Raw genomic sequence first — 23,368 nt, 5'->3', positions numbered from 1 at the left:
ACTGTTATGTTTCACACACTCAGCAAAAGGCAGCAGCGTCATGGTTGTGTTCTCCATCTGGGTCCCCAAGCACCCAATTTGTAATTGGAAGAAGATGCAATTCTGTGTGCTTGATGCTAAACCCAGGAAGGCCTGTGAATGGGCTGCCTTGAGTGTAGTCAGATCTTTGCACTGGAGGCACAGAAGATTATGGATTTAACAGAATTAGGAATTAGCTCAAAGTCAACGCCAAGATTATTCAACAAATTTGCTTACGTCATTGAGGATACGGTCCAAGATCTGCCTTCTAGCTGGTGAATCGGGTGTCCCCAGTTCAGCAGGAACTGAAACGGTAGTTTCTGTTTAAAGAAATCGCTCTGGCATGGCAACTTGCAGGCTTGAAGGCAGCGTATGAAGCACCAGGGGACAATGACTGATGCTTGAAATCAGAATTCAAAACAAATTCAAAGCCATTGTTTCCAGCTGTGATGTGTGCTCCTGCATGGTCTGGGATTGGTGGAAATTTGTGATGTTGGTTGGAGCGTCGTGAATCATTTATGATAGACAGGCCGTCAGCAAAGAGCAGTTAGGGCAGGGTGTTGGTTGGACTCGTGATTCCTAAGTGCTCGCCTTCCACGCCTTGCGTGTGTCAGTAGGGACGTCGTCCTTCATGTGTGTGAAGGTCAGGTTCAGGGGGGCACCAGGTTGTCCCGTGAGGTGTCCTGAAATGGTGACAGCACAGCTCGTTACCCATTTACTCTAGGTTAGGTAAAACTCCTGGGCGTATCTTGTCTTCTCAAAAGGCCTTGGATGGGAGGGAGTCCACCCATTTCTTTTTATGGTTGTCATGGGTAGACAACTGTGCTGATAGAAATTGGTGCCTTGTTTCTAATTTGGGCCTTTTAATTTGCAGCTAATGGTTCTTTGTTTTTCCCCTGCTAGAGCAGAGAGTCCTTTACAGCCTGCAATTTCCTGCTTGTGGAAGTCTTTATACCTAGTAACAAATCAACCCTTGGTCTCTCTTTTACAAAATTAAATAGAGAGAACCCGAAATTTGGTTGTATAAAGCATTTCCACAGCCCTTTAACGTTATGTCTTTTCTCTGCAATCTGTTTGGGTTTTCAGCATCTCTTATGAGCGTTAGTAACACAACTGTGTTAGCATTGGTCTCTCCAACGCAAGGTAGAATCATTTTCCTTATCTTGCTCCCCTCCCCAAAATTGTCAGAACTTCTGAATACTTCTGTAAACCCCAGCTCATCCAAACACAGCCATCCCCTCTGTAGATGTGAACTCTTACTTCTCTTTCTTTTGTATTTTCTGTTTTGTGGCCTTGCCTAGCAGTGCTTAAACCATACTCAGTTTGTATGGGCTTCACTTATGTAGCTATCCAGAGGAGCGTGAGGCTGTCAGCATTGTTGTTATTTATCATCCTGTCATCTGCAAACTTCATCATCATGGTTTTCTATTTACTTGCAGTCTGAATGCCAGCACCGAATAGCTTTGGGGTAGGACCAATCCTACCAACTCACAAAGAGATGCTGGCACTCTGCTACCGGGCTCCTGAATGCCCATTGCCCGGCAGGCTCAGACCAGATACCAGGTAAAATTCCTTCACCATGCGGGTGGCCAAACACTGGAACAGGCTTCCTAGAGAGGCGGGTGATGCCCTTGCCCTGTGCCTGTCAGGGTTCAAGAGGCGTTTGGGTAATACCCTAAATAATAGACTTTAATTTTTGGTTACCCTGAAGCGGTCGGATGGACTCGGTGATGTTTGTAGGTCCCTCTGCTGGACTCCCATTTTGTCAGCCTGTGTATCGCGGATACGGCGGGTTGTTTTTAGAAGGAGCCCTTTAGGGGGAACTGATTCCCAGCTAGATTCATCGTGTCAGGGGGTTATATAAGCAAGAAAACAGCAAAGCCTGTAACTCGTCTTGTCTGTAAAGATGCAAGGTGACAAATTGCTGGGGGCTGGATGTCTGTGGCTGGCTGCGGAGTGAAGTGGTGGAGGAGCAGGACCTGCAAAGCGAGGGGAGAGGAGGCAAGGGTGTGATCTCACGCAGCTTCCCCAGGTGCAGAAAAGGCCAGTCTGTTAAAATCAGAGCAAGTGCTGCTGCTCCCTTTATAAATTACATTGGAACCTCTCTAATTCCTCTCTGCAGCATTCACCTACGTGCTCTCCTTTTGCTGGAAGCTTCTGTAAACTTCTGCGAAATTCTCATGCTTCAGGAGATGCTGCCCAAATGCCGCAGCACGGTCTGACCTTTCCTGCGAGTGCTCGTCTTGCTGTTCTCACTGCTCCCAGGTGCTCCTGCGCTCACTCCAGGGCGAGACGTGCTTCCAGGCTCCCGCAGTATGACGGCACGCTGCTGAGCTGAGTTCAGTATTTCAGATGGCATCTTCTGGCTGTGGCCTGGAGCCGGCTGTAAGATGCTGGTGGATGGAGCCAGTGTGGGGTCCCTCCTGTTGCAGCCGTCTCTAACATTTTTGTGCGGTAACAAATCTCCCCTGGGCTGGCCAGTTTTTGAAGAAAACTAAGGGAGGTCAGTAGAGGTCTGAATTTTTTCTTTGCTGGAGATTGCAGCAAGATTCAGTTTCTAGGAGGAAAATCCTTTCTGAAAAAAAATAAATACCTATCTGCAGCACGGCTACAGAGGACTCCTTGCAAGATCCTCTCAATCCCCTTTCTTTGGTGAAGGCTGGGTTTGTCCCTGTGCCTGGTGTTCTTGTGGGAACATAGAAGGTCTGCTTCTTCACTGGAACAGAGCTCAGAAATGAGTTATCCTTTGCTGTAAATGCAGAGCTGTCCCCCACAGTTAGGGGCTGAAGAAACTAGCATAGCAAGAAACTTTGGGCTGAAGAAACTCTCAGGTGTTTCTAGGCTGCTCTTACATGTATCTATCAGAAAGCAGCAGGGGCAAACATCACTTGGCAGCACATTCAGTGTAGCTGAGAAATGCAACGGAGAGGGGCAATGCTTTGGCTGAAGTGACCGGTTATTACAATGGGGAAATACATTTGCCTGGGAAGGATAATCACCCATTCATCTAAGCAAGCTAAACAATAGCAACAAAGGGTTTGATTTTCTCCAATTGTTTCCCAGAGCAAAAATGATTTATTTCTTCTCTCTGAGACTACTGGATGTCTGCTGAGGAGCTCATTAGAGGGACCCTCGCAGCTGCCAGGAGAACCAGCTGGACTATTGAGCCTGCAGCTAATTTTTTCTGTCCTCGTCCTTCCCTTTCCACAATGAAGAAAGTTTGCAAGGTTTGCAATCTTGACCTTGTTTGTGCTGTCCCACATGGTGGGGGACTGCACAGTGCAGCAATGTAGAGAGGAGTGTCAATCCCCAGCCCCAAACCCTGGCTTTGGCCCATCTCGATGGTGTTCAGCTCTGGAGCAAGTTCCCTGTGCTGCCTGCAGGCACCACAACAATCACCCGGTCGTTTCAGCCCTGAGTTCTGGCAGCAGTTGGTTTTGCAGTCCTGTGTCCTTTGTAGTGGGATCAGCAGAGGAGACAGAGCCCAGCACAGCCTGGAGATGCAGGGGCTCAGGAGTCTAACCGTGTCCAAGACTGGCACCGCCTGCTTCACCCACGTCTGTGAAATCAGGCAGCACTGCCCGTGCTGCTAACGGGGCTGAAGGGCTGCTGCTCTCTGTTTGCTGGCAGAGGATTTTATCTGGAAGCCCATGGGGTTGTGGACTGCAAAAAAAGGTTTTGTTGTCATGCAGCTTGGCTGTTGGGCTGACAACCCTGTAACGCCTCCCAAGGCAATAAGTAAGTGCCACAGCTTCTGATTGATCGCTGGGAGCCAGCCCCTGGTGAGAAGGAGGTGGAGAGGACATTATTTCTCTACAGAGAGAAGCAGAAGGATGGCTGACACGGTATAGACAGCACAGAAGATTTAGGAGTGACTGCAATGGCATAGTTTATTTGGCCACAGCTTGAAATTGTGCTTACTTTCAAGTAATGCCTTCAATCTGGAATTAACAAGATAGTGCTGCTTAAACCAAGTCTTGGCTCTCCTTTGTGTTACAGCCCTGTCTGAGGGCCCCTTTTAGATGTCCCAGAAAAGGCAGGCCCTGTAGAAAAGAGCTTCTTAGCCTTATCCCCAAAAACAGCTGGTAAAAATGCATGCTCGTGTGCTCTGGAGGCTTGAAACTGTGCGCGTCAATAGGGGTTTATATACAGTACATGCGTGTGTATCAAGGCACTGACTGCATGCAAGTTCATATCTGGATATAGTCCTGGCTGATAAAAAGCTCTGCGGCCTCGACCTGTGCTGGAGCTGCGTTGGTCAGTGCTGGCTGAAGATGTGGGGGGGATCAGCACAAATTCCACCAGGCCGCTCTGTAAGTTCTTCCTCTCTCCTGCTCTGATGGCAGCTCTTTGCGTTAGGAAATCAAATTGAAAACCTGCACAATTGGATTGCGGGGAGACTGGAGACTGAAGCATTTTGCTGAGGTGATAATTTCATTTGCTGTTAAACGTTGCTCAAGCTTAAACATGAAGGCATTCGCTGTTGCTTTGTAACAAATACATCCAGACGTATAACATCTCATTTAATTTGATTAGAAAATATAATTGTATGTGGCTGAGAAACTGGTGGACTAAAATCACTGGCTTAACTGTCAGAAATAAACTTACCAGGCCAGGCGTGCTGGAAACACCGAGTGGCACCACTGGGCTACAGCACAATATGAAGTTGTGTAGGGGCTTCCCAGCTGGCCGCAGGAATCTGTACATTAAAACCTAAACCACAATTTCTTGCCTCTTTGCAAGAGACCTACAGGAAATGGGATTCTCCAGAGCAACCCCGCAAGCATTTGCAAGTGTATTTACTTACGTTGCAATGATGGGAGCTTGCCAGTTGTCAGAGGGAGTTACAGGCTGATCCCGTAACCCAGCAGACAGGTGTCTGATCAGATTTTGTTGCTGTATCTGCACGGGGACAGATGCTGAGCTAGTGGCCTCACCGAGGTCTGCATCAGCGCTGTCAGGGCCAGGCTGAGTTACACCAGCTGACACATCTGCCGCATATTTAAGCTGCTACAGTGATCAAGAAGATTTTCAGCTCTAAAATCTTGCTGCTGCCAGCCTCAATGGCCGGTGTGATTATGCTGCTTTGAATGCATCCAAAAATAGCCCAGAGAAAGGAATTTCTGTTGCTGCTTCATCTTTCTATAACATTTCTGCTGTTTGTGCAGGTGAGCAGCGATAAGAGTGACCCAGCTTTCCTGTACCAGGCGTGGATCCATTTAAGTGGTTTCAGGAAGGATTTCCAGCTCATTGTGCATGCGTTAAACCCACTCTACAGTGGTGAAGTGGCTGTGTTTTGGAAACAGACCCCTATCTTCGGCTGCTGTAAATCAGTGGGACTGTGCTAATTGCTCGTGGTACCAGATGTAGGAATTTGATCACAACAGGTGACAGCTGTAACATTTCCGTTCCTGGGGTCATGTTTAAGAACATTGTTTGTTGTTTTTCCCTAAGACAAGGAGAGGTGAAAGGATGCAATGAGAGGATCAAATCGTTCATTTCTCATTGAACCTAGCATTTTACATGTAAGAAGTGGGTCGTTTTCCCATCCGTGGTTGGACCATTTGGCTTGCAGTTTCAACACAACGGTATTCCTGCTCTTACTGCAGTGAAAGATAAAATCTTAATGAATAGCAAGCAGGTCTACAATATGGAGCATGAAAGGTATTAGGGATCTCTCTCCTACTCCAGATGCATTTCTCGCTCTGTGTCTGAGACAGTTGAGAGATTCTCTTCTTCCTTTTGAGGCTGAAGACTGTCAGCCGTGGGTTAGACAGTTTGGTGTGATGTGGGAGAGGTAACTTGCTTCAGGCCTGCAAGCAGATGAGTTTGTAGGCTTGAAACCAAGGCAAGGTCTTGGTAAATTCCCATCCCAGGGAATGCCCACCTGCACTGAGAAGAACAGGGACAACTGCATGATGTCCTAAACCTGAGTACAGCAAACTTTTGTTTGTCTGTTCTTGGGTGTCACCAGCAAAGAAACACAGCACTACTCAGGGTAATGCTGTTAGCACAGTTTCAGGGCCCTTGTTTGGCTCAGAAGCCAAACATAGCTCGCACTGTGCCTCTGGCACTGCCCTGGGTCGTGATGCTGAGCCCTTGCAGGTACTTGGCCACCTGGAGGGACAGAAATGAGACCCACAAAGAGCAGGAATGGCTGTGTCTTGGGGAATTGCCCCTCACCATCCCAACACCTTTGTTAGTTGTAGATTGGTTTGCTCTAACTGAGGTCTTTGGCTAATCAAGGCATTTATTAGCACTGAGAGAATTTATAAACATGGAGAGAATCTGAAGGAAGAGGTGTCACGCACACATCAGTGCATTATCTGCAGGGTTTTGAGAAACAGCTAGGCTCTCACTAGCATGTTAAAAAAAAAATAGAAAAATGAGAAACTGGGTCATCTGGATTCATTTGCTGCATAGCTTTCCAGCTGGGCTTTTGTTGCTGCTCAGACTGACATATCTGAGCTCCTCTTGCCGTCGCCAGGATTGTGCAGCATCCTACATGCCCGCTGCCCTCGCCTCCTACGCTCATCTTCTTCATGCTCTGGGGTGTCTGGAGGGCCCGGATCAAGGTCAGGGCTGTGCTGCAGCTGGCCGTGAGTGTGCTGGCAAGCAGCGAGGGGCTGCCTCGGCACACTGCCTGCTAGGTATGGCAGGAGGAGGCTCAGGGAGGACCTGTACAATGTCACTCAGCGTGTTTACGGCAGAGGGGAGCAGCCAGCTGGGTGTCCCAGCGTGGTGCCTGCTCTCCTTTGTCTCCAGCATGCTCTGCCCCTCTCCTTTTTCTCCCTCTTCAGCTACTTGTTTCTGTGGAAACCCTCTCCATTCCTTTATTCCAGACAACTCAGCACGCAGCAGCCTCTCCTGTCTGGACTGCTTTTCTCCCTTTTGAGCAATCTGCCAGACCTTCTTTTGGGCAAATGCCAACTTGGTGGCTGTGTTTAAATTCTGTATAATCTCATTTTACAATGACTAGTGTTCAGAAATGCTAAACTGTGAAGCCGAGACTATAACTATAATTAAATAAATACATTGCTTGCTTGTATATGTATATACTTTATACCGTTGTATTTTCCAATTCAAACTTGTGTTCTCTGCCATGACAAGGGAATTTTTTTTTGATCCCAAGTGGCCAAAGAACATTCACTACTTTACTCTGGATTCTTCAGGGAACGAGGCTCCTATGGGTTGTGCACATGTATTCTTCTTCCCCAGTAACTGGTGGCAAGAGGGGTGGACATCATGAAGGTTTTAACTTTCTTTGAGCTTTGTAAAGGAAAAGGGCCCCAAGGGAAACAGATTTTGTTAGCACCCTTCTCTAAGATGAAAGGCTAGGTCACAGACTGACCCCCTATTAAGCTCCTGAGCTTAATGCAGTGCACCATGCTTGACATCAGATAAATCCACCTGTGACTTCTCCTTGCAGAACGGTTTGAATGATTCAAGTAAATGTTGCGGGTATTCTTCCACTCACGGTCTTCTGTGGAAGCTACAGACTAGCTGAGCAAAAGATGATTTACCATTATCAACATGTGTTTTATAATTTTCTCTCTCTTTTTTTTTTTTTTTAGGTGGAAAAACTGGCAAAGTACTTGGACCCAAATGACTTGGGAAGAATCAATTTTAAGGACTTCTGTCATGGAGTTTTTGCCATCAAAGGTATGTGCATGTTTCATAAAAATTACCTACTTCAGTGCCACCAATGTTTCTCTGGTTGCAGGAAATGTAATGATCAAAGACAAAAAATTTGCTGGGAAGCAGCAGTGTGCTTTTCTGGTTGATACAGGCATAAACAGTTACAATCCCCACCAGTCCTTCTTGGCTTTCATTTTTCTGTCTCTTACAAATTAAAAAAAATACAAATCTAGAGCTAGACTTTTGTTTTTTATTTTTGTGTTTCTGAGTATTGTTGGTGGTGACCTCTTCAGTAAGGGCTGCGTGTTTCTGGACATGTGTTGCTCTTGTTGTAGCTGGTTTGTTCTTGGTTGGTGCAGCAATGTAATTATACCTGATCTAAGATTAGCTGGGGTTTATGCGACAGAAAGTAACATGGTTGGACTGGCTGCTTCCTCTTTTGACTGTGATTATTTGTAGTGACAGTAGGGCAGCTCTGGGAACAGAGCCAATACATCTCTGCTTCTTGTGCAGTCTGTGTGTCAATGGTGAGCAATGCTGAGTTCCTACATCCAGAGGTGCTTGAGTATTGCTCTACTGCTAATTTTTCAGAACAGATGTGATGTGGTTTAAAGCAAAATGTAGCAGAAGAAAGAGTAGCCTTGTGGTTACCAGGCAATGTCAAAGTCCGATGCTTCCAGGTTCTTATTCTGATTCTGCTGTTGATTTACTGAAGGAAGTTGGAGATCCTGGGGCATTAATTTCTCTACTAGAAAATTTAAGACTATTATACTCTTCTAAAGATACCTGCAAGGTATAGTTAATTCATGTTTTTAAAGTACTTGGGAACTTGTACTGGAATGAAAGGCGTTAATTACAGGCTCGACAAGTTAAGGAGTCCAGAAGGAGACCAGCTGGATCAAACCATCTCCTTTGCGGAGTCCTTGGCAGAAGGCAGAGACACTATTATGCTTTACAGCGTCGCCAAAGAGCGATGAAGCAAACAGTGAAGAGAGACTTTAGCTGTTCTGCTGCTGATTAGCTTTGTAGCTTCCCACAGCAAAATAGTTCAGCCTGTCCTTGTTGAGACACCTGGTATGTCCTTAGTGAAGTGCCAGAGTGCCGTCACAGCCCAGAGGCGTCACTTCAGGGACAGGGTGAATGTCACAGTGATTGCAGCGTGATTCCAGGAGAAGCCTCTGGAGAGTCTGCTACAACAAGACTGTTATGAAGCCATAAGGATGCAAGAATGTGACACCATAGCAATTTTAATTAAAGTTTATGGTAACTGAGAACAGCGTATAATCATGTGAAATTACTGTGAGAGCTGCTCTCAGTCCAGGTTTGGGGAGACAGAGACACCTTCCAAAGGTGATGCTGACGTGTTTGAAGAGAAGGCAGTGCAAAGCCCTAAAGGAAAGTTAACATAGATGTCTAGATGCTAGAGCCTACGCTAGACACTTCCCTTGTCTAAGAAATGCTGTAGTAAGCTGGGGTCTAGGTTAAGGCAGACACAAGCTCTGTGCAGCCAGTAATCCTCTGTAATTCACAGCCTAAAGACGTGCTCAGGTGGGCAAAATGGCATCAGTAAGGGATAGGTGTGAGCCAGGAGAACATCTTCTCTGTAATAGATGTGCCCTTGTCCGCAGCAAATAGAAGTCAGTGGGCAGTGCCCTCAGGGAAGCAGTGGGCGTCTGCGATTCCTTTACTGTGAGGGACAGCTTGTGCATAATGATGGTTATCAGAGAGGGATGATGCCTTGGGAGTTTTCATCCTGCCTCGCCGTGTGGGAGCTGGTTCATACATTCATAGCCTAAGGTTTAGTCCTGCAAAGACATGGCTAAGTCAAACGCTCCGGAATACCTTGTACTCCGGGTTTATGAAAACCTTAAAGCCCTTATGTGGAACGTCTTATGGTATGCTTGATGGGTGTTTGTGTGTGTATGTGAACAGACAGAGAGATCTTCCAATTCTGCAGCATCACATAGCGCTCTTGTAGCACATCATTAGCAGTGCCAACACTTAAACAGCATCAGTGCCAAGTGCGTATAACCACGGGAGCAGTTGTATCTATTTCTGATCAGATATTGTTGTGTGTGATTTCACAGCATCGCTTAAGGAGAACTGGCTCTATTGCTTACCCCACAGTGTGAAAGTTTCATTGGTCTTTAGCAACCAGCCCCACTTTTCTTAAAAATAACTTGGTCGTGTGAAAGTTGAAAAAAATATACGTCTGCGGTTCAGGATGGAAAGCCTCCATCTCTCACTTTTCAGTGCAACCACATCCCATGGGGAGCAGCAGGCTTGTTATCGAACAATAGCAATTTGTATTGGCAGCAACAGATTATGAATATAATGCTTTGACATCTCAGCCTATTTTAATTGCTTGGGGTAATCAGATTAATAGAGCAAATGCGATGCTACTATGAATCCACTGTTTTTTTCAGTGAGGGAGTATGAAGCTGTGCTATTCTTGGGACTTGAAGCCAAATGTCCAAATTCAAACTTTACTGTCCTAATGCCTTGCCATATTTCTCATTTATGAGGCTTCACATTAAGTTGTCTGACAGATAGCTGCCTTTATGGTGTGCTGAAGAACTTTCTTCCTGCACAGAGGTGAAATAGTGTCAAGTTTTTGTTTGTTAGTTCACTGTATCTTGAATTTATGTTTAAAACATCAGGCTTGAAGCATCTGGAACAGATTCAAATCACAGTGGTAAACAAGTCACCTCTGATGATGATGGTTTAATCCTTTCGGATCCAGGTCTGGATCTTAGCCAACAACAAAAAATGTTGGAGCCTGAAAAAATCCCAAACACAACGTTCAATGTCTCCTTTGTAACTGGGTGGCAGCTGCTCTCACTGCAAGGAGAAACTTCAAACGCTGCATCTAAAACCTGCAGCTTGGCCTCTCTTCTCCATAAGCCGGGGCATTGTGAACTCTTGTGTGGTTAAATGAAAAGTGCCATGGCCCTTGACAAGTGGACATCAACCTTGCCTCCTCCTCCATGCTTCTGAGCTGGACGAACCTCGTGATGTATGAGTCATGTACCTCCACCAAGGTTGCTGGGACTCTCATCTGGAAGAGACATCTTCAGCTGCTGAACAGCAGGTCCCATGGGGAATGATGTGCTGAGGAGTCTAGCTGGCAGCAGGGACCTTTGGAAGTGATGGAGAGGACTTTTACAGAAGTATCAACGTTAGAGGGCAGAAGCGTGTTGGAGGAACTCATTCCCACTGTGTCTCCTGGGTGGAATACTACCCAGGCAGAGGTGCTTTCTGTTTATGGGAGGCTTTGCTTCTTTTTGCTTGTCCTTCATGGATTAAAGCACTTTGCCTCAGTGTCCGAGCTGAGCCCCCTGCTGTCTGGGCTGCTTTCCCCATGCAAAAAGTGCCAGAGCTTGCCATCAAATTTAAAGCTTTGCAGTAATTTCACTGGAATTCCAGAATAGGAAGATTTCGCTCCTGCCACAGCTGCCTTTGTTATCTGCTCACTGCATGCCTTTAGTTCTAATAACTGCATCAGTCTGGAGAGCAATTGCCATGAAATAACACCTGTACCCTCTTACCTAGCAGCTGTATCAAAGCCAGGACGGTCTGTGAGGTGGCACTGCGCAGGGACTTCAAGAGCAGCCAGAACGTCTCTCAGAGGCAGAATTCCCATCGATTTCAGCAGGGTCAGCGTGGGATCCGTTACTGTTTGCTCAGTGGAGTCCGTTTCTATTTTTACTGTACTGGACTTACAGTAACGATCCAGTAAATATTTTCTGCCACTTGTAATACCTGAAGGTTTGAGTGGAACTATTGTTTCTAATGTGCTCTGCAGGCTGGTGTTTGCAGGACCAGGCTCTTGGTCTGTTTAGCAGGCTCCAATTAAGTCTGATCTGTTCCTTCTATTTTAAGGTTTCTGTTTTCTTCACAGTAGTCTCTCCACTTTGATACTTCACTTACAAAACCCCAAACAAACAAACAAAAACCCACCAGACCCTGACAAATAAAGAGCGAGCTCCCCCTGCTGACCTTGGTGTTGCAGCTCACATAGATGAGAGGGTAAAATGTGAATACAAATTCATGCAGAATTAAAAGATAAAGGCAAACATATTCCAACTTCATTGCTTATTTAAACCATGAAAACATCGCTAACCACTGTGCAGTAATTGGAGGGCAATGGCTTTCATAAGGGGAGAGGCTGAGCCATGCCAGCACAGAGCATTTCTGCAATAATGAATTTTCATGCTTTAGCAGAATCACTGTGGGTTTTTTATTTTATTTTTTCCCAAATGAAACTGTACAGCTTATTGTTCCTCTGGAGGAAAAGTGCTTTCCCCATCTTCTAGATGTTATAAGGGCTTTAAAGTTATGACCTGCTGTAATATTAAAAAATGCTGAGGTGTAGGAGCTCTTCATGTTCATTAACTCAGGGAGAAGCACAGTTGTGAATTTCTACCCTTCCCCACCTTCATCAACAGCAACCTTTGAGTCTTCAAAATAGTAACACAAAATGTTAAGTGCCTTCAAAAATCCATCTGTGTACTTTCTTGGATCTTTAATTACTGCAGTTGGCTGGAAAAATTCTAGAAGCAGTCCCAGTGTGAGTAGATAAGTTGTCTTTTTTTTTCTTTTGTAAAAAGTAGTTATTTTCTCCATAAGGTCCTAGCAATTTTGATGAAATTTCCAGGAATACAGAATTGCCCAAAGCTTCAAAGAAATGCTAAAAAAAAAAAAAAAAAGTGAAGGTGGCTGCTTTGTTAGCTCCCACTGTGGCAGGTTATCAGTACTGTGAAAATAATGTACTGTGAAATTTAATGTTTTTTCAAAAGAAAGTTTTCCAGAGCAGAATATTTCTGGCCTTCTGTTTCACTTGTGACTTTTTTTAAAAAAAATTTGCTTTTATATTTTCATTTAGCTGTTCCAAACAAACGTTTTCTACAGAACCAGTGCTGAGTTTTGATTATGTCTCTTAACTTAATTTGCAGTCCCGTAGCTGAGAATAGGATTGCATCAGCTTTGCCCCAAAGATCCAATAGAGAACTTGAGATGGATGTGTTGCACTCGCGCAGGAGGAGTTTACCTTTATTTGCTGGACACCAGCGTTTGCAATACATACCAGTTCTAAGGAGCAGAAGAGCTGTGCTACCACAAGAATTTCATTCAGTAAAGCACAGCAGAAAACATCAAAATCTTCATGAGCCCGTTTAGGCTTATAGCTGTAGATCTCAAACTTCGCAACGCACCATAACTGGAGAGGATTTGATGAGTCTGTGTGTTCTAATAAGGATGTCTTACAAGCGGGAGCGGTACTTGGGCTGGCTCTAGGAAGAAGGACTGTCCTGGTAAATGTGGAGAGTTGAGCTCTCCTTTTGTGAGTCAGGCTAAAACTCTTTAATGAGCTGAACTTCGTTGCTCTTAAAAGTACGTCAGAGTTTGCTAAGACTCAACTAAATTTTACTAAATATAGCCTGAAATCATAAACAGGTCTAAAACACCATTAAAGATCCAAGGGTAGATGAAGTAAAAAAGCTATTGGTCTCAGGAAAAATGCCAGGAACCAACTCCATTCAATTAGGTAGCCAGATTTGATTTCCCATAGTATTAAAGTTGTTTAATTGCCTGTGAAAATTGCCTGACACAGCATGGGTTAATTCTCCTTCTTGGAACATTTGCAGGAAAACCACTTTGCTGCAGTTGTGTTTATTTGCAGCCAGAGTGTCTGTTTGCAAATTAACTGTCTGCTAGAGTGTGAAAAACATTTTTTTAAATGAAACTGAAGGTAAATATCTAAAAATATGTGGTAAGGGAAGTCATGTCTGGCATCCTGAGCAAACAGAAAATGTTAAAGGTTCACATCTTCCCCTTCAGTGACTTGGAAAACACTTGCATCATCTTTGCTTAGGGTTAAAGATGAGCCTGTCCTGCCTCTGGGACAGCCAGCACTGCCTTTTGAGAGGTTACTAGCATTAGTTTGGTATTTTCCAGAAGTATACTTGTGTTTTCACAAAAGGAGAGGATAAATGATCTAGTGGTTATGATGCATAGATTTCTTGTTCTGCAGCGTCTTCCTCTTACCAGAGTCCGGGCAGTTGTCCTTTTACTTCAGTTTGCCCCTGCAAATAATTGCCAGATTGCAGGTTGTTCCCCACTGCAGTTCTGGCCAAAGGCACCGTGTACACTTCTGCTTTTGGCATACTTTGGATAAATGTGTTTTTAACTTCAGTAATTTTGACAGAACCACATTAGAGAGTGACCTGGTGCTTTGGTGAATGAGAAGTGACACACGCCGCTGTCTTGAGCAGTCTTTTGACGGGCACAAGAGCAGCCGGCTCTGTGCTGGCTCACCGCGTGTCTCTAGCCAAAGAAACTTCAGCAGCCTCACCACTCTCCTGCAGTTTGGTAACTGAGTTCCTCCTCCAGATATGAGGTTGCTCCTAATCTCTGTCACCCTGCACGGTGATTTATACAATGCACAGCCCTGCAGGAGTGTTCTCCACAGAGGGCATCCTTTTGCACAGCTGTAGAAAATATAGAAGGACTTGAAACCACCCTTGGGTTAGCTCTTCGCCTCCATTCGCTGCCTCACTGACTGCAGTGGAGCTGGGTCTCCTTGCCAAATGCTGCCCAGAAATGTGCATGAGGAGATTTTCCCAGCCATAGCAAGGGTGAGAGCACACTGAGCACGTTAAAATCTTGTGATATGAGTAGGCATTCAAATGAAATATCTCTAAACAGCCATAGAAGTGGCTTTCAGTTCTGTTGTTTCCTGGAAAATGAAATTATAGCAACAATGGGACAGCTCAGTGCAGGAGGTCCTTAAAGTAGCCAGGAAGTATCTGTTCGTGTATTTGCAGTGGGTTATTTATGGACAGACTCTAGCCTTGGGTGCATACTGCTGCATGGCTTGAAATACTGATCATGGCAGTTCTGCAAGCCCGGGCAAAAATGTTTGTCCTCAAGACAGATACTGGCAGAAAGCACCCTGTGTGCCTGACCAGACAGCTCCCTATACAAGCTGCTGTCCAATGCCTTCGTGTTTCCACACTGAGATGTGCCAGAGTAAACCTTGATTTTTTTCCTGTTTCCTTTCTGGACTGTGACACTTTCATTTTGCTCACTGGCATTTCCCAGGCTGCAAGCCAAAATATGTTCAGGTAATAAGAAGACATGTGAACGGTATTTGAGACACTGCAGGTTAATTCAGTTCCCTTCTTATGGTGTGCCCCATGTGTAAACCTCTTGGGGTACTTGTAAATTTCAAATCATCCTCCAGATATGGGAAAAAAAAGGTGAGATGTATTAGCAGTGTTGCAAAAAAAACACTGGACAAGAAAGGCGATGCCTTTACCGACTGCGTGCCAAAACCCAGCGTCCTGGTGGTAGGGGCTGGGCCCTGGGGAAAGAGCAGCACCACAGCCCTCCATGGTTAGGGATGACAGTTTGTGTCTTGATAGGGAAAATGAGCAACAAAACATTTATTTGTTATTAAACCTAGTTCTTAAGTGGAGTGAAAACGGTGGCACAATCCTAAGCTTCTTGCAGCCAGTGGGCATCTTTCCATGGTTTGCTGGATGGTGGATGAGGTCCAGCAAGGTGGCAGCGGTGTGTTTGAGTAACCCTGAAGGAGAATGGCCTCTCAGCAGTTTCTTTTCTTCTTCTCCTTTTGCTGGGTGTAATAACATGCAAATCTTCCCAGCGGGATGAGGGGATCCAAGCTGCCACGCCAGCACATTAATTGCACTCAGCAAATGTCTCCCATGGGGGACGCTGGTTGCTGCACGCTCAAGTGTCTTCCCAACAAGAAGTCACCTCTGCAGGAGGAGGTGGTCTCAGGTGAACCTGAATCTGTCCTGGCTCTGTCAGTTGCAATGGAAATTTGGTCTGTGATTTCAATAAAAGGAAGATTTGGCTCCAATTGCCAAATGGAGCTCTTCAGCTCGGTAAACAAATTGGATTAAGTGCCTGGTGATGTTCTGGAAATGGCTCAAATGCTTGATTGGCTTCTGCAGTTCTGGCCCAGGACACGAAAGCCTGTGCCAGGTGGCTCTTGTGAAGAAGTGGCTAGGGCTGCCCCAAGTAGGTTAGGTACGGAGGGGACGGTGCTTTTTTTCCTGTGTTTTTTTCTGAGTAAATTATAGGTTTGAATTTAAATGGTCAAGGACTATCATGAAGAGATGGACCTTAATGGTCAAGGAAAATGAATAACTGTGATCAGGAAAAATCTCAGATAAGAACTGGGCAGCAAAGAGGGGACACAGAAGACCTTGCAGCTAAACTCCAGATTTGAGAGGTTTATGATGCCCCTTGGTTTTGGTAGTTAAATCCCTCTTGTACCTTTCAAAGGTTTTCAAAGCCTTTGTGACTTTTGCCCAGCAAAGAAAAAGGTTGGGGAAGGTGGTACGCTTATCTAACAGGCTTAAGCAAAGGCTGACAGCTTAGAAGTCTAGCTAGAAGCACTGTTAGTACAGCTGAAATAGGAAAAATAAGGCCTAACCTTATAGCTGAAGATATAGCTGGGAATTTTTAGAACTGTGTAAACACGTCTCCTTCATTACACAAATCTACATCCACTGCTGTGTAGCACTTGGCATTTATTTTCCTTTTTGCTGGAGATAACTCACTTTAACGAGTACGTGCTCCGTATCACGCAGAGAGCATTTAGCAGAGCAAGCAGTCCGTACATGTAAAGACTGTCACAGTGGGTGCTGGCATGAGGTAGTTTGATGAGTAATAAGTTTTTGTTATAAATGTCAAAAGGTACAAATAGTAAATTGAATTCTCTGTAAGAGGACTAGAAAGTGCCCTTAGTCAAGCACAGGCTGACAAACATAATGCTAAAGCCAAGAGAAAGAAATAGACTGTGGGCAAGTGGGAAATGTGACAGCCACAGGCAAGGCAAGTTATGTAGAAAGATGCTGTCTCAAGGCAAAAACGTTTAATATTTTGCCTCTTTTCAGAAGGTAAATGACCTCTTTGGATTGTTATTCCCGTGTGAGCTCCTCTTTGGGAAGCGACAGTAACACAATTCTTGCTTGCTGACTTCTCCAGAAAAGCAAAAAAAACACACACCATGTCACTGGCTTCATCCACCTGGTGGTGCCTCTGGCATACATCTGTGGGTAGGAGACAGGGAAAACACATCGACCCCAATGTTGGGCATCCTCCATCCGGTCACCTTCCCTGTTAGGTACTCAATTCTTCTGTAAGGGACTCCCCTCCATAACCACAAGGTATCTTCAACCCTGGAGATGTTACTTCATTATTTTAAAAAAGCAAGAGAGAAGGCCAGCTACCAGGATAAATCCTTACATTTCACACTTCCTTGCATTATTCTGCCTTCTCTGACTCACCTGCCTCATGAGTATCAGTGTGTCGTGTCACGGGCAAATGGATGCGTTAGTGATGGGATGGAAAAGAGGAATGCTGCTGGCTAATTGCTGCTTCCAAATGTACGCGTGCTGAGGTTCTGTGCAGTTCAGGCCCAAGGCTGTAGGCTGGTTGTTCTGAAATAACCTGGCCTGATAGCACTGTCTCTGCGGCTCGACATGCCAAGTGCAGTCACTGGTAATTAATGGGAAATGAGGCATTTGGTGATTGGAGTGTTTCTATATTTGTCTCAGGTTTTGAGACAAGACAAGGACTGGGGGAAATACGGACATCGATTTTTCCAGCTGTTAGTGTGGTTGTTAACAAAAGCAAACACAGAAGCTGAAGATCTGACTGCAGCACATGAACATTTGCTTGCCAAACGCTGTATGCTCCGTGACAGAGCTCTTCTTGAAGGCATATGTGACATTTGGGTATTGCCCAGTCCGTCCTTAGGCCAGAGGGAATCCGAAGCAGCTCTGCTGATGCTGATGTCAAGCAGACGCTGGTTAGTGCCAGGCCTGCAAGTCCAGAGGTTGGGGTTGGGTGGGGGTGGTCTCCATCTTGCAGCACAGCTTCCCAAGCCAGGCAGTGTGCAGCTTTTGGTTTCACTGCAGCTCAGAGTAGTGCCAGCATTAGTGTAATGGCAGCTATTAAGGGTCACATGCTGAATGTGTGCCCTGCACAGCTCTGAAGGCACGGCTCTGTTAGAACTATTTAGACGTATTCCAGAGCTGTCTTTCAAAGTTTTGTGCATTCAGGCTAGCTACAACTGTTTCTTCCTCCATTGTCGATGTAATCTCTGGGAGACAAGCTCTCAGCCTGACCATTTGCTTCTGTTTCTGTTTGCCAGGCTGTGAAGAGTTACTGAAAGATGTCCTGTCTCCTGACAACTCTGGGCCTCAGCACTATGAGCCGCAGTACGATGACTACTATTACCAGGTAGGAGAAGCATCGGTTCTTCCTCATCTTACTGTGCTGAGAATGTCTCTGGAGTGATGTGTGGTTGGGTTGTTATAAATGCTGTTGTTTCACTTGGCCTGTTGACTCTTCGTTCCTAGATTCAAGCCTTCCGTACTGGTTTAAGCTGTATTTAACACAGGCTGTCTGTCAGCTGATGAGAGAGAATTTAGGACTTGGTTAGCACTGCTCTTACAAGCCTTGGTATTCTCTTGTCTGTGAAGCCATCACATAAAAGCTTGCTGGCACCACATAAGTGGAAAAGAGTGATTGGGATCTAATTAAATCAGTCAAACTTAGTAGGTGAACAAGTCCTCAGAGACCTTCTGCAGATAATAAATAGGGATTGAGCAGCAGTTGGGAAGCAGAAGCAAAACCACCTCGATAATATTTTGGCTGGTGGGTATGATATATCCATATTCAATTTTTCAAACTATTAAAGAAGTCCTTGTCCATAATTTGTCAGTGTCTGCAACAACAGGCAGGACAATGTTACGCTTCATTTAAGCATCTCTTTGTCTCTCCTTCATTTTACTTTGTTTTTAGTCACCTCCACCCATGTGCATTTTAAGATTAAAGGCACAGTTGGCATTGTGCACTCAGATGTCAGTGGTGTTAGGAGACTTGCAAGTCATTGTGCAATTTGGATGTAAAGTATTGTAGCTTCCCAGGTGACAAAGTGTGAAAACAATCCTCATACGGCGAGGATAGGTGAGGGATAAGCATGCAGGGAAACGCTGCTATCTGTGTTCCTCTGAGAGCACCTGTAGGGGAGGAAAGATCTGTGAGTGCGTGGATGAGGTGGTTAGTCAGGGAAGGGCCGGTGAAAAGCCTTGGGCTGAGTATGACCAAAAGGAAGGCAGAACAGGGAAGGTGCTGTGAGCAATTTATGGCCTCTGCACTGGAGGCTTCTAGCAGAAGGTGGCTTCGGATGCCCTCATGTGAACTGGTACCAACGAGGGGGCAGTGAGAGCAATTGTGGCTCGGAGAGGCTGGGAGCTGAGCCTGGGAGCTCTGACAACTCCAGCTGCACCTTTTGATGACAAAGAAGAGTTTCACGGTGATTAGAGAGTGGACTCGTGGTGGGGAGATGCCTAGGAAGAACAAAGACGTGGTGTGATGGAAATTTTAGTGAGTCAGCGTGGCAGAGATCTGTAGTGGAGGCCAAGTGAGGAGCCTGAGCCCAGGGTGTACCCTGCTGGATCTGGGTTCAAGGTGTGGTAACCACCGGGCTGCAGGCAGTGCTGTAGATGGGTATTTGTGGCCAAGTCCTGGGATGACAGCTTCCTTCCAGCAGGCCTGTCTGCAGGAGGGTTGAACCTGTAATTAGCTGAAGAGTTGAGCTATGGCTTCTTTGTAATGCTGGGCCAAGTTTGGGGTGCGAGCTACTGGACAAGGACTGGCAAAGGGTTTTATTGAGGGATGGAGCTGGAGCTGCTCAGAGGCAGGGAGCCCTTCCTTCCACTGCATGTGTAGGGAAAGCACCCATCACTCAGCCCCACCAGGATCCTGCTTTAACATTTTCTTTGTAATCCTCGTGAATACCTAGGACCAGCACTTCAACTTAGTTGCAGAAGCACGTGGTGAGAGGTGTGAGTGCCACGGAGCCTGTCCCCATTGCTTTGTGGTGATACACAGAACGGTTCTCACTGTGCAGAGGGTACAGAGATGTTTCCTTCAGCTCTAGGCAGATGATGTCCGTCACAAGATAGGAGGAGCCTTCTAAGGCTGCAAACAAAAGGGCAGAATTTGGACACCAACTTTTTGAATAGGGAAGAGTTGTCTGGGCTTGTTGGCTCTTTCTGTGTGATGGAAGTGGCAGGCTGCTTTCGGGACCCGGGCAGCAGAGGGCTGACAGCGCTAACACTCTGCTCCTTCCCCAAGCCAAATTGTTTTGTAACTGATCACATAGATGCCCGCAATGCTGTTGCTTGGTAACCTGAATAGACATCATAAACCAACCTCTCTGTTTTGCAAGAGATGATAAAGACTATAAAACAGAAAGCAGGCTCTCTGCAAACACTCAGTGTCTCCTGTGCAGATGTCGCTGGCTCCGTCTGACTCTAAAGGCAGGTGGCGTGGCTCTTGGGTCTTTATTCCTCTGGGGCCAGGTTTCAGACCTGCGGTAAACCAAAGATAGGCTGCAGAGAAGGTGCTGGAAAGTGAATTGTGAGGGGGCTGCAAAGCGTGGCAGTCCTGCCACCCAGTAGCCAGAAGAGCCCTGCTGGTCCTGAGAGCAGCCAGCTGGTGGGTTCCCATTCTAGCTTTGTGCCCTTGGGAGAGGAGAGGGGCACTGAGCAACCCTGCCTGTTCAGAAAGAGTTCATATGACAGTGCTGGGGTGGAAACTACTGGTTGCTCCAGGGTTGGCTTCTGGTGCCCCCAGTCACCCTGTATGGGCTGTGCAGTGGGTGGCACCGGTGCAGTCCAGCAGCTGTGTTTGCCCACGTTTCCCGGACCAGTGCAGTATTTGATGGCTTCAGAGCACAACCAGGCCTGTTCCCTGCCTGCCCATACGGCAGACAGGCTGTTACGGTGGGGAGAGGACAGGAAACTGTACGTTTTGGTAAACCCCACGCATAAGCTATTGCTCCTCTGTGAAGCTCTGCTTTCCTCAGAGGCAGTCTTGTCCGATTTAGTTTCCAGGTTGGTCCTTCAGGCGCAGTTCAGAAACTCTTCACTAGATGTCAGTTAAAGACTGGGAAAACTCTGAGAACCGGCTCTGTGCCTGCTTTAAGGATCCTCTCCTATGAGGAAGAAAGTTGCAGTTTTCATTCTGGTGAAATAGGGGAGAACTTCAGAGGCCTGGGTGGATTTGAGGTTATCTCTGCTGCTGCGGTTTGCGCTCCACTCCCAAGGAAGCACGTACTGAACACGTCGAAGTTCACTTTGCACTTCCCAGACCTTACTGAGTGTGAATTCCTGGTGCTGTAGTCAGGCTTATGTACAGCTCCCAGTGGCACAACTAGCAGTTGCCTGTCAATCTGATTTTCATCCCTTTGCATGTCTGTCTAACTCTCAGGTGCTTGTGATTTGGGGGAGAAAAATGGAAAAGGAAACTTGTCCTTGTCTCATGTTATTTCCCCTTTCCCCTGCTTTCACTTTGGCTTCCTCTCCCATGTGCCTATTCCCTGTATTGGAGCTTTTCGAAGCCCCAAATGAAGCAAAAGCCTGGAGGGGTGAAGGTAATGCCAAGAAGGGGGACGAGGTAAAGGCAGGAGCCACAGTGAGGTGCTGAACTGATCAAGCTGTTTGTGTGTTTTGAGACAAATGGGGAAGAAGAAACTGCCAAAACTCAAGCCTTTAATTGCAACCAACTAGATGCAATTAATTTAAATTGATAGGTAAGATCCCCAGCTACCAGGAGGTTGGGGCATTTCATTTAATATTTTCTAAATGGTCTGCTTTTACTTTCTTCTTCACAGAAAGCAAGAACAAAAACTGATAACCTTTTAATGTCTACAGCCAGAAGGGAGGGAAAAAAAAAAAACCCTGTGCAATTTAAAATGCAAAGACCATTCCATGGAAGTTTTCTAATGGTCTGTAATGAGAGACTGTCAGTGTGCTGTGTCAGGCAAGCAGATAACTCGTCCTTTGAGCTCAGGTCTGTTAAGGCATGATGCACGGAAAGCAAAGGGCAGCACTTAATTACTACAGGACCATCGGATCAGTCAGAAATGTCTCACTGACTTCTCACAGACTGAATCATGCTGCAAAAATGTTCGTGCACACAGAGAGAGTTGGTCCAAAGAAACGTGGGATGGGGTGGCAGTTAGGAAACTTGTGTCAGACCCGAAACAAAATGTTTGGGTCCCTGCTCGTCCTCCCCCAGCCAACCTTGTGCCAATACCTCAAAGTTCTGGCGCTACGCAGGAGAAGCTTTTGAAAGTGCTGCTCAAAGTGCTCTGTGGTGTTAAGAACGGGGTTATAAATACTGCGGGGGAAGCAGGTCTATTCCGCAACAGCACAAGTTAGCAGCTGTAGGGCCTCTCCACTCCCAGACCTGTGAACAAGGACCCTGGGTATGGACCCTGGGTATGCATCAGGGTCTCTGGATTTGGTGTTTCAGTCTGTAATGTGCTCTCTTTGAGGCAGTTTAAGTGATTGGTATAATTTCTGTCTCTTTAGAGAGAATGGAAATGTTCTAAATAAGACAGAAGCTGACTTACCCACCCCGAATTCCCTTCCCAGTGCTGGCTGCTGTGCCTTCAAGTGTAGTTTTGGCTGTGGTTTGAAGGGAACCCCAAGTCTCCCTAGCCCACTGGGCAGGATTTGCTCTGCAGCAAGTTCCTGGTAGCGCTGCAGAGCCCTGGCTAGCCTTGAGGAGATGCCAACCAACAAAGTCCACAGCTGAAGTACCTGTGTGGAAACCCAGACCCAGATTCAGCCAGCTAAGACAAAGCAAAGTGCCCATGCCCAGCGTTTGTGAACGGCTGGCTCAGGGCCCTGCTGGGCACCCAGCCAGCTGCGGGCACTGGCCACAGGACCAAAGGGGAATGAGGCTGGCTGCATCCGCACCTCCCTGGCCGAGACTTCCCGGCAGGACAGAGAAGCAGTTGCCTGGTTCCAGGTGTCTTAACTTTGGGGAAAAGGGAATCTGCACCAGGATCTGGAGCACTTCAGCTGGCATATTCTGGCTGTTCAGATTTGAATGGAGCCTGAATCTAGGTCACCTGGGTGGGTGACAGGAGAGGAGATTGAATGAAAGATCTTAGAGCCTCTCACCAGGTATCAGGGTACCTGAGTAGCTGCTTGTGAAGAGACAGGCTATGCATTTTTATGTAAGAGAAATTGCTTCTTCATCTGAAATCAATGCCCAAGTGCTGTACATGCAAACCCAGTAGAAGAGCCTATTGTAAGCTCCAATAATAGCAGGCTGCCTGTTTTAAACAAGGCTGTTTGTTTCTTATTCGTTGGTGCAGTATTGAGTAGTTGCAGTTTTCCCTTTTTTTTTTTTTTTCCTTTTTTTTTCTTGCTGCTGTCATCTGTAAATAAGAGGGAGTCTGCTGCTTAACAAGGTGCAGGATGATTGCTGTGTGTCAAAGAATGAGCTGCCTTTTCAGTCCTGTGTGTGTTCACCCGCCTGCCAAGTGATTAATTACACTGTATGAACAGCAGAAAAATTGTTGAAACATGACAAATAAATTGTGTTTGCCTCCGGGATGGAGCGGGGACTACTAGCTGATCTGCTGCTTTGAAATTATTTTCAGCAGCAATTAGGAGTCCCCCACTGGCTTCCGAAAAAAAGTTTTTTCCCACCAGTTGCTCAAGGAGGTCTGCTAACACCTATGGCAGGACAGAGGGACTTATCTGCACTGGAAAAGCCAGAGATCCAAATGCGTTTTTCATGAGGCTGAGGAAGGGAATAGCAGTCTGAGACACCGCGGGACTAAGGAAAGGTGACTGGCCATTTGCAT

General features: G+C 46.2%; 1 protein-coding gene across 3 annotated transcripts in view; it reads left to right on the top strand.

The window, feature by feature from the left end:
* RAB11FIP4 (RAB11 family interacting protein 4) overlaps positions 1-23,368 on the top strand; it is a 119,192-nt gene that overhangs the window by 33,562 nt on the left and 62,262 nt on the right. For all 3 annotated transcript variants that reach the window (XM_084491961.1, XM_084491967.1, XM_084491964.1), the window contains exons 2-3: positions 7,593-7,680; positions 17,846-17,934. In XM_084491961.1, the coding sequence (XP_084348087.1) occupies positions 7,593-7,680; positions 17,846-17,934 (177 nt within the window). The remainder of the gene's footprint in view (positions 1-7,592; positions 7,681-17,845; positions 17,935-23,368) is intronic.

Source organism: Aythya ferina, assembly GCF_964211825.1.
Source record: "Aythya ferina genome assembly, chromosome: 18".
Taxonomy (NCBI): domain Eukaryota; kingdom Metazoa; phylum Chordata; class Aves; order Anseriformes; family Anatidae; genus Aythya; species Aythya ferina.
This window is presented reverse-complemented; position numbering and strand designations above follow the sequence as displayed.